At 38.7% G+C, this 10,831-nt stretch overlaps 1 protein-coding gene across 1 annotated transcript; it reads right to left on the reverse strand.

The window, feature by feature from the left end:
- Window positions 1-482: 482 nt before the first annotated feature.
- On the reverse strand, window positions 483-6,412 carry gapdh (glyceraldehyde-3-phosphate dehydrogenase). The gene is made up of 12 exons (XM_067449108.1): window positions 6,299-6,412; window positions 5,858-5,903; window positions 3,991-4,090; window positions 3,584-3,690; window positions 3,415-3,505; window positions 3,221-3,336; window positions 2,681-2,762; window positions 2,322-2,473; window positions 1,953-2,031; window positions 1,779-1,862; window positions 1,605-1,702; window positions 483-775 (listed from the first exon to the last, which is right to left on the reverse strand). Exons 2-12 carry the CDS (start codon window positions 5,878-5,880, stop codon window positions 706-708), a joined length of 1,002 nt encoding a protein of 333 aa, XP_067305209.1. The 5' UTR covers window positions 5,881-5,903; window positions 6,299-6,412; the 3' UTR covers window positions 483-705.
- Between the last annotated feature and the right edge of the window lie 4,419 nt (window positions 6,413-10,831).

The raw sequence follows: 10,831 nt of genomic DNA on the forward strand, positions 1-10,831 counted from the left end.
AGCTTATTGAAGTGTATGTGATAGGTGACAAACACAAACTTCAAGCAGATTTAAATGCATCCACAAAGAGTGAGCTAGTGTTTTGCATGAAATAAGGACATACACTTTTAAGACCCAGAAAATTGTAAAGATGTGTTCACCTCATGCAGCAGATGATGTTTAATCAAAACACTGGAACTGCATGAGGGATTGCCATAAATCTCCTGCTGATATGGTGCACGCTTTATTACAACTGACATAACATGAACAGTTGACATCAGAAAGAACTTGGTTTATTCTGAAAGTAATGTAAATGTGGCTTAATTGCATTGTCAGTTTACTGGTTTGCATGTAAACCCGCTTATTGTTTAACAGTCCCAATGTGCATTTTAAAGTAGTCTCCTGTGACCACTTGAATAATGTGGTAGGAAAAAAAATAAAGGGGATAGGAATGAGTTTGTGTAGTGTCTTAAACTTAATTTAAAAAAAAAGAGAAAAATCCATTTCTCACAAACAGAGGACTTTATTCCGTCACAGGTTTTCAGCAGACAGAAAAGCCTTTTTGAAGTCAATATCAATTTTTAAACCTCACACAAACAGAACAGAGCGTTTTCATACAAAAACATTGGTCTTCAAAGTAAGCATGTAATTTCCTTCCAGGCATGTGGTGCAAGCATTCAGCCAGAGTGGGGGGGGTCATGTATCAAAAGGGCAGAAAGGTCACATCTATTCCTTGGAAGACATGTGCGCCATCAGGTCACAAACACGGTTGCTGTAGCCAAACTCATTGTCATACCTATGGAAGGAAGAGCAGATTAGTCCCACCCAAAGTAAACAAGCAAAGTGTTTCCAAAAGCATTGTTTCTTGTGCCTTTCGAGAGGAGTCAGAAATACCAGTTCAGAGGTAGACTCATTTAAGTGGTGAAACCAAAATTCTACATGATACACAAGTTGCAGATTGGGGTTACTGGAAGGGGCTTAAATTGCAAAAATGCTGATCTATAGATATAATTGATAAAAATGTACCTCTAGAAGAGCACAATAAAACCTGATGCACAGTGGCTACTTGGAAAAAAAGTTGCACAATTGATTTGTGCACAAGACTAACACTTCAGGGACAAGTTAAAAAACAACAAGTAAAAATGACAATTAGTGACATTAAATACAGATTGTACAACATTTTTTTTTAACTACCCATTTAAATTAGAAGTTGCTTATTGTACAATATACACCACCCTCCTGGTATGATGACATACTACAAGAACATAGCTAAATATATAAAAGTCATAGTTAAAGAGTAACCAATGCATGAAAGCATTGGTATGAAACAGGAGTCTGATGATCCCAGATGAGTGGTCTATTCTACAGAGCTGCTATTGACAGTCATTATCAGTGAACAATAGCCCTTGGAATGCTACAGACCAATCAGAATCAAGCACGTCAGAAAGCACCATAAAAGCCTATAATCTTTATAGATCAGTGAGAACATAGAAACTAAATCACTCATTCAGTGAAGACATGCTGCATTAGTCAAATGTAGTTATTTGGGTTCATTCAAAACAAAATTACTTTGAGTCTATAACTCATCACCACAGTATTCTAGATGTAGTTGAAGTTTGTCTTACCATGTGACCAACTTGACAAAGTGATCATTGAGGGCGATGCCAGCACCGGCATCAAAGATAGACGAGCGACAATCCCCATTGAAGTCAGTGGAAACCACCTGCACACAGAAGAGTCAATATGCTGAAACCTTCAAAACCTTTACACTCACAGCCTTGACAATTTGAAATGCATACCTGATCCTCTGTGTATCCCAGGATGCCTTTCATGGGTCCATCAGCTGCAGCCTTGACCACTTTCTTGATGTCATCATACTTGGCCTATAGTCACCAGGACACATGAAAAGCCAACAGGTGTCAATTTGAGCTTATTTAACCAAGGCCACTTTGAAGAGCTGAAAATAAACTCACAGGTTTCTCAAGGCGGACGGTCAGATCCACCACGGACACATTGGGGGTGGGGACACGGAAGGCCATGCCAGTAAGTTTGCTGAAACAGGAAGTAGCAAGCATTAGAATGTTTGGAGTCACAGAAAGGGGAAGCAAAAAAAGAGAAAACTAAGCGCATAAAATACCTAAACTTCCCCAAACAGAACATTCCACTTTTGAGTAAATATCACGAGACCATTCCATGTACTGCAGTTCAGTCAACTCTGACCTTTAAAAGTGTGGGCATGCAGACTACTTTTGTGGAAGTTAAAGTAAATTTGGGAAATTAATAAAATTGCAAACTAAGAGATGTCATTTAAACAGCAGTCATGACGGGAGGGTGGCACTGACCCATTAAGCTCAGGAATGACTTTGCCCACAGCCTTGGCAGCCCCAGTGGAGGCTGGGATAATGTTCTGACTGGCACCACGGCCATCCCGCCACAGTTTCCCAGAGGGCCCGTCAACGGTTTTCTGTGTGGCTGTGATAGCATGAACGGTGCTCTGAAAGAAGAGTAGGAGAGTTCACATTCTGGGAATGATTATTAAACCCAAGCTTAACTGGCATCTCATTTATCAACTGATGCATTTCGATAAGTGCCAAGTGAAGGAAAAGTGGAACAGCACAATTTTTCAGATGCACCACAGCAGGTCTCAATCACTTAGGTCAAAAAGCTCTTTGGTGAGATTGAAAAGGCCATTTAATCTTACCATAAGACCTTCAACGATGACAAAGTTATCATTGATGACCTTGGCCAAAGGAGCCAGGCAGTTTGTTGTGCAGGAGGCATTGCTAGAAAAACAGACAGGTGGAATTAAAACACTGGAATCATTTAATGAAATGCAGGTAGGTTATTCATGTGAAAGGTTGAATCACACTGAAGTTAAACTTAGTTTTAGTACACCCCCTACAGGATATAGCAATGATTGCATCTCTACAGCATCTCTGCCAGAGTATAAAGTCAAACTTAGGTATTTTCTGATTAACACATTTGACAATCAATCATTAAATATAAAAACTTAAGTATTTTAAGTTAAAGTTGAACAAACTATTCATTACCAATTTTAATAAAAAAAAAAAAATACATTTAACTGAAGAGCTAGTAGTAAACTCAAGTCACTTAAATAGAGCTTTAAATCCAAAATTGGTGCATTTTATTATTTAAGCTACTTCAAAAGAGCACTAAAGACTTTACTTTCTGGTCCAAAAAAAATTTAAATTAGGAGTTTTATCCAACTGTACATCCTTACCTGACAACTTTAAGGGAATTATCATATTTCTCATGGTTGACGCCCATTACAAACATAGGGGCATCTGCACTGGGGGCAGAGATGATGACTCTCTTGGCGCCACCCTTAAGGTGAGCCTAGCAGGAGAGAGAGAGCAAAGGTTCAAACACAGGAAATGCACGGTAGCATTGATAGTTGACGGAATGACTACATACAGAAGCCTTCTCAATGGTTGTGAAGACACCAGTGGACTCCACAACATATGTAGCACCTGCATCACCCCATTTAATGTTGGCTGGGTCCCTCCTGCATGGACACAGAGGGACAGATCATGAGCGGTCAGCACTGAATGTAGCATGTAATGTTTGTAGGGACAGCACTCACTCGCTGAAGACCGTGATGGCCTGACCGTCAATGACCAACTTGCCACCTTCTGCCTTAACCTCACCCTTGAACTTGCCATGGGTGGAGTCATACTTGAACATGTAAACCTGCAAAGAGATGGAAATTAGCAAGTTCTTTTAAAAAAAAAAAAAAAAACACAAAACCTTAAAACAGGGCTATTCAAATCTTACCCCGGAGGGCCAATGCGGTGCAGAGTTTAGCTCCAACCCTAATCAAACACACCTGAGCTTGCTAATCAATGTCTTCAAGATCAATAGAAAAATCACAGGTGGATGTGTTTGATCAGGGTTGGAGCTAAACTCTGCACCGCATTGGCCCTCCAGGGTAAGATTTGAATAGCCCTGCCTTAAATCATAGTTTAGGAGAAACCGAAGGTCAAAACTTACCATGTACTCAAGATCAATGAATGGGTCATTGATGGCCACAATCTCTACTTTCTTGGACTGGATGGCAGCACGAGTCACCAGACGCCCAATGCGGCCGAATCTGACACAGGAGGAAATAAAGCCCACTTTGAACCATTTACTTTCTAAGTATATACTACAGTTCAAAAGGTTATGATAAACAAAGTTGCCTTTTTAAAAAAACACAGCACTCACAAATCATTTAATTGATCAAGAGACCAAATAGTTCTTTTAATATAACAAACCAGTTCAAAAGAACAGCAAGCATAAATGTTGAGCACCAAATATTAGGCATATTAGGATTTCTGAAGGACCATGTGACAGGCTGAAAAGTCAGCTTTGCAATAATTCTGCATATTGTCACTAGATGGCACACATGTCCCATTACTAAGTAAATATGAAGCCATTTCCTGTCCTCACGAGTCTATGATTGGACCCTCTTGTATCCCACAAGTCAAGATAGCCAGTGAACTACACCTTTTACCAAATATAGAACATGTCCTAACCTTCAAACCAGTCAGTGCTACCAGAGCTAAACCCCTAGGAATGTTTTAGTAGCGTTTAGATAAGCGATCCTACCAACGCGTTAGAGACAGTTTGGCAGAGCATCATAAAGGCTGACTTTGATAAAGAATTTCTGTAGGCCTCCAGCTGTCATTGTGTGCTATTTTGGTACTCACAACACCAGTGCTGTAGATAGATAAAGACTGACTGCATGAAAGAGCCACAAGAAATCCTCTTGCACTGCAAAGCTTTCAGCTGCCCATTAAAATCAATACATAGGCCAAAGAAAAACAAGTGATCACAGGACATGCTACTTTGCACTGATAAGATCGACTGATATGGTAAGGGTACAACTTCAAAACAGTTTCATCAAGTCTGCAAAGATTGAGAAACAGGTCAAAGGTATAAAGTCCTGTAAATACAATGTTCTTGGTCAACTGTGTGATCAGTGGAATTACGGTTTAAATTGTCAGGTTAAAGCCAAGCTTGCAAAAGGCATGTTGTAATTGGACTACAAGAGATGAATGATACAAAACCTTAGTTTACCCATTTTACTATACAGTACCACTTTAGCTTACATTTTAAGTAATACGCACTTGTGTTAATATAAAAGTCAAAGGTTGACAGTTAAGACACTGCATGAACTAACATGAGTGAACATTAAGCTGGATCTAAACTGTGCAGGACAGTAGGTCAAGTATTCATAAGCACTAAAGATGGTGACACTTGGGTGTACGTGCGCATTCATGAACATTAATGTACGCGCCCTATGCAGGTCACTTAATGATCACATGTCCTGTTACATAACTATAAGCCTTGGAAAGGTCACAGCTGGTGCTGGGGTCTCCCATTGCAGAGACATCAGCTGGTCAGTCAGAGACTTGAATTTTTGGGTACTGCATTGTGACAGGTGTATGAAACGGCCATGAAATTTAGACTTAAATCAAACTCTGAACCCTGGGAGTAAAGAGTGAGGCAAAAAGGGCAAGCACAGATAAACGTGCTGTTATTTGACGTCGCGATGACGTAACGCATACACAGCGATGGCACAATCCCAACACGCCGCGCGACTGGCTCGCGCAGCCGACGCCCCCGCCAATCATTCATCTGAATCAATAAGCAACTGAGTAAGGATATTGAACTCCTGTTCAAAGGGTTTTAAATAATTGGGGGCTTTCTTCGATTTATTAGCATCTTTAAATGTATAGCCTACCAATCTACTCAACACGCAAACACATTACTACATTCGTTTGTATGGCCAGACGTATGGTATGCGTTAAACATGTCCAAGTAACCAAAGTGGTTTTTGGACAATAACGGTGTCGCATTATGTATTAGTTCTTACCCGTTGATACCAACTTTAACCATGATGCCTGATTTTGTCCTGTCCTCTGGAAAAAAAAAAGAAAGCGCAGTTATTTGACTGCATTGCGTCAGTCGAAGCACAAAGCATGTTAACTGAGTCTACAGACATGCAGATTGAGCGTAAACTTTACTGTCCCTTTAAACTTAAGTTTACAGTATAACACATTTAGGTTCAAACATTTCATTTAGGCCTAAAACTTTGCCCTCATTGAGAAGTCATTTTAATGTGGGCCTGAACAACTTGTGATGCAACCAGTGTCGCAATCCCTCCCAAACTTTCAACTGTGTTCCATGCATATACAAGGTACATATTTAATTTTTAACCACAAAATGGACATGCTACACAACCCATTAAAACATTCAAATTCATTACATCAGCTACAATAAAGTGCATTTCAAGCTTGTATGAATACTCATTTACCGTTTGTGAGAAGCCTCTGTTCCTCTTGACACTTGGTGTGAGTGGACTGATCAGCAGCATGAGGTTAATTTATACCTGCTGCGATAGAGGTGGCCACGCCTCCTTGGACTTTGAGCAACTATTGCCACGCCCCCTTAGAATGTCAAGGTCGTATTGGGGTGGAAGTTGGATAAAACAAAGACATCACTTAAATAATTATAACAAATGAAATCAAGCTTACATGTTTACACAGTGTTTACATAATATATAAAATATAGTACAGAACTGTTTGTCATTTTTGGAAATTTAGCATTGAATAAGATTAAAGTTTAATGTCTTCAGTAGCCTGATAGGCCATGCAGGCCTTTTCCCTGTAACTTCTTTAGTAGTAAATAGTGCATTTGAATAGGCTTTTACAATAAAACATCTGTTGGCATGAATTAAAAAAGACAATGTGTACAGTCCCTGCAAAACAAGACATTTAGGATGAAATGTGTGTGCTAATGGTACTCTCTGAGCATGTCTATCCACCCTGACCTTCTAACTGTAACTGTCCCAGACTGAGAGCGAGATGAAGCAGGGGATCAAATCACCCTCATCGTGAGTGTGTGACATTTATAGGAAAGACCATGACCCTTCCCTTTTACCAAGCCATTTCTCACATCGGTAGGGAATCCAATGCCTTTGTACCTGTAGAATCACCAGTGCACACACCTTCAAGTGTACATCTGCAAGTGGTAAAAGCAAAAAAAAAAACAGAAAAATGATTGAAGAAACAGATCATCAAAAGTACACAGATTTCCTGTTTAAAACAAGAACAATCTTTCATAGAGCGACAGGGTAGGCTATAGGTTGGATTATAAATTTGCATAGTGAATTAGATCACAAATCCCATTTGATTAATCGCATTATAATCTTTCTGTTATCCGTCAAAATTTTGCGTTGGTGTTAATTATTTGAAATGTCGTTGACTCTTTGTTGCTTTTCTGCAATTAATCACAGGGTTATACTAGCAATTAACACTGACATGATCATGGAGATTAGGTGCTCCATCATTGCGTGAGGACTGGAAAAAAAATGATTCGTGCTTTATAACAATTAGCTGTCAGAGTGCAATGTTCCGAAGTAAATCTGCACCTTTTTTGCAAGATATGATCGGTAACTTTGCAAAGCTACAGAACTGCCCTTTGTTACTTTGAATGAAAGTAGTCTTGTCCTCTCTGTGGTGTTAAGTATCATCTGAGTTTGCACTGAAGAATGTCGTGACTGCTGTTGTGGCCATTTGGCTTCTTTTGATAGTTCAGAGGTCACAGAGATGAAGAGGCCAAACTGAGTTTGTCACCGGATATTGAAGAGGGGCGTGACAGTTTAAAAATTGCAATCTCACCCTTTAATCATCACAACATCCTTATTAAATGGGGTAGCTGAAATGTATACACTTCTATAAGTATATAATATTAATTTCTAAGCCATTATTCTCATGAAAACCGGTTGAGAGCGCTCAGCAACTGCCCCTCAGAATATTGTTATGTATATCCCTGCTCTCTGCTCCCCAGCCACCAGAGAGAATGTGCTGGGCCGTCGCCAGGGTCAGGCTAAAAATACACGAACACTCGAAGGGTGACCCCGCACCCTTTTCACTGCAGCTATCTTGTGCTCCTGTGGAGTGACCTGCACGATCCACTTCACTCTGTGTGGACTGACTCACATGATTCAGACAGAATCAGACAAGCTTCTGAACGTAACCCTGACACAAACAGCACGTCTGTCAAATATTGCCAACTTCACCCCAGACAGCTCAGACTCTTCGGCTCGTTGAACTCTGGTGACGAGTTGTTTGTTTAAATGCTTTCCTCCAGCGTGGACCGTTCTTTACTAGCTCTGTGCGTTGGTATGTGAGGGTGTTATATATTAACAACTAACCATAAATTGGCATGGCTGTTTGAGCTCAGAGTCCAGGATCTGATCTGTCGGGACAAGTCTAGTGTCTCAAGCTTCATGATATAGTGCTATCTTGTGGTCAAAAAATACATTTAAGGCTATCTGAGCTGAGGATTTTCATTATTTAAAATGAAAATGTACTTGTACAAATGTGTTACTATGAGCAAATATATAGATGATAATAAAAGAAAAAGGTTGGCAGAATGTTGGGTGGCGAAGATTGATTTGAGGTTAGATTATGTTAGTTCCAAAATGTCCCTTTAACTTCCAATTAGGCCTCAGGATGACTTAAAATGATTTAGATTGACTTTATATAATGCTAAAAACATATCAAGGTGTAAACTCAGTCCTATTTATTTGCAAAATACATTTATAATTATTACAAACTATTTTTATTATTAAAGAATACAATTCTTGTAACTTCTGGAATCATAAAAATAATCGTGGCTAGAGGTGAAAATCTAGTTTTTATGTATGTTGTGTCTATGTGATGTTTTTTATGCTTTAAGACAAATCATGAACAAATGTATATGCCAACACCATTGCTGAGTATTTTCTCCTTAAAAGTCCAGTGAACCAAAGATAGTCTCAAAAATGTGGGTTGAAATTGCTACCTTGTATCCGATCATGTCAATGCGCAGACGGGCTTTAGCATAACGCCACTTTGGAATAATAAGTTTCTATCTGCATTCCGAGCAGTTTTGAGATATTGAGCTTGTAGGATTTTGCATTCCATAGCAAAAATGGTATTGGGGACAAGACTCTTTCATACATCAAAATGACAGGGACCCGTATTCTACAATATCAAATTTTTCTCAAATTTGTAAATGGGGATTTTTGGAACAGGCCGAATGCAGATATAACCTTCTACTTCTAAAAAATCACTGTCCGCTTGGAATTATAAGGTTCTATTTAGCAAAACATGACATGAAGCAAGAAACAATAACTTTTCAAGAATATTTTTAATGCGTTTTGGCATTTTGGGGGGCTGAAAATCCAAAAGCGTTTCAAAGTGCAATTTTTTGATAATTATATAAAATTAGTTTTTATGCGTATTCGCATGTGTATTACGTGTTCAGTCTAGACTTGTTGTGTTTCTTTAAAAAGGAATAACACCAACTGGCCTGGCGGCAGAATACAGGGTTTAGTCTTTTTTGGCATTTTAGTCGTCTGTATGTGAATCCCTTTAAAAGGAAAAAGGTTTCATTTTTTAGTACATCATGTAAACAAATTAAGAAAAACCCACAAATTTAGAAACGCTACTTTAAAAATATTTTTAAAATAACACCAAATTAACAAAAATTGGTATTTTTGTAGACAAAGGTCTCAAAAAATGAACTGTGTAAGGGAACAGATTTTTTTTTTAAATAAATCTAAAAATATATATTTATTAACTCCATAACTTGTGTCAACTCCGTCAGATGCACTAAAAAGCATGCTAATTAAATTTAATCACTCAAAAAATTATATAAAATCTTCTGTTATATGATATTTGTTTTCAGTAAAGGATCTAAATCATTAAATACATTCTGTTTATTTTTTGTTTGTTTTTACACTATAATGAACAACCCAGTTTCTAAATTCCTCAATTCTCATCACTCCTTTTATTATTAAACATATATCAAACAATATTATTAGGTAATTAAGACATACATGTCATATCATGTAGTTCCATTGATGTTTTAACATTTATACACAATAAACTGAAAAAAGAATAAGACATTTCGTTCAAAATTAACAAAAACCTTCATCTGACGGTGTAAACTATACTAATGGAGTTGACAAAGAGTTGACAACGGTTGGCTGAGGCCAAATATACTGTACAGTATATGTAAATAGAATCATAAAACAACATTATTTAGAATAATTCCCCATATGCAAAAAACATATTAAATCACATTACACAGACTTTTTAAGAGCATTTGTCAACCGTCAGTTTGTTCATGTTTCATGTTCTCAGTTTATCATGGTCTTATTTCCTGGTTTGTCATGTGATCCATTGTCATGTGATTCCCCTATTCTTGTGTCATGTTTACATTGGTTCATTGTTTAATCATTGTTCACAGGTGTCCCTTGTCTAGGCACTAATCGATGTGTATTTAAGCCCTCATGTTTGCATTGTGCTTTCGTTGAGTGTTGTTTATGTAACCTGCTCTTGGTGAGTGTTTGGCAAACCCTAAGTCTTTTGTCAAGCACAGTAATCCTTGATAAAGGTTACTCCTCTGTGGCCTCCCGAACTGTCTGCACTGCCATGGTCCCATGAACTGCCTGAGCCTCTATGGCTACTTGAACTGCTCCATGGTCCAGCTCTGCCCACGCTTTGTGGCCCATGCCATGGTCCATGTCCTGTTTCCCTGCATGGGCCTGTCCTGCCATCCCACCCTCCTAGACTTGGGTTTTGTTGGGCATCAGGAGCTGCCGTTAGAGGAGGGGATCTGTCACGGTGTGTTTGGGGTTTGCTCGTGTTCTCAGTTTATCATGTCCTTATTTTGCCATGTCCGCTGTCTTGTGTTCTGGTTTGTCAAGTCAATTTTATTTATATAGCGCTTTTTACAAGTCCAATTGTTTCAAAGCAGCTTCACAGTGTTAACAGGAAAATAAGGCAACATCAGC

The sequence above is a fragment of the Pseudorasbora parva genome, chromosome 7 (assembly GCF_024679245.1).
Source record: "Pseudorasbora parva isolate DD20220531a chromosome 7, ASM2467924v1, whole genome shotgun sequence".
In the NCBI taxonomy this organism is placed as follows: Eukaryota; Metazoa; Chordata; class Actinopteri; order Cypriniformes; family Gobionidae; genus Pseudorasbora; species Pseudorasbora parva.

Bases quoted from the DNA above. Each gene is read 5' to 3' on its own strand.
- gapdh (XM_067449108.1), bottom strand. From the start codon at position 5,880: ATGGTTAAAGTTGGTATCAACGG. The intron at 3,337-3,414 runs GTATGTAGTCAT...CTCTCCTGCTAG, and splicing joins CAACCATTGAGAAGGCTTCT to GCTCACCTTAAGGGTGGCGC. The intron at 1,703-1,778 runs GTATGCATTTCA...TTCTGTGTGCAG, and splicing joins TGGGATACACAGAGGATCAG to GTGGTTTCCACTGACTTCAA.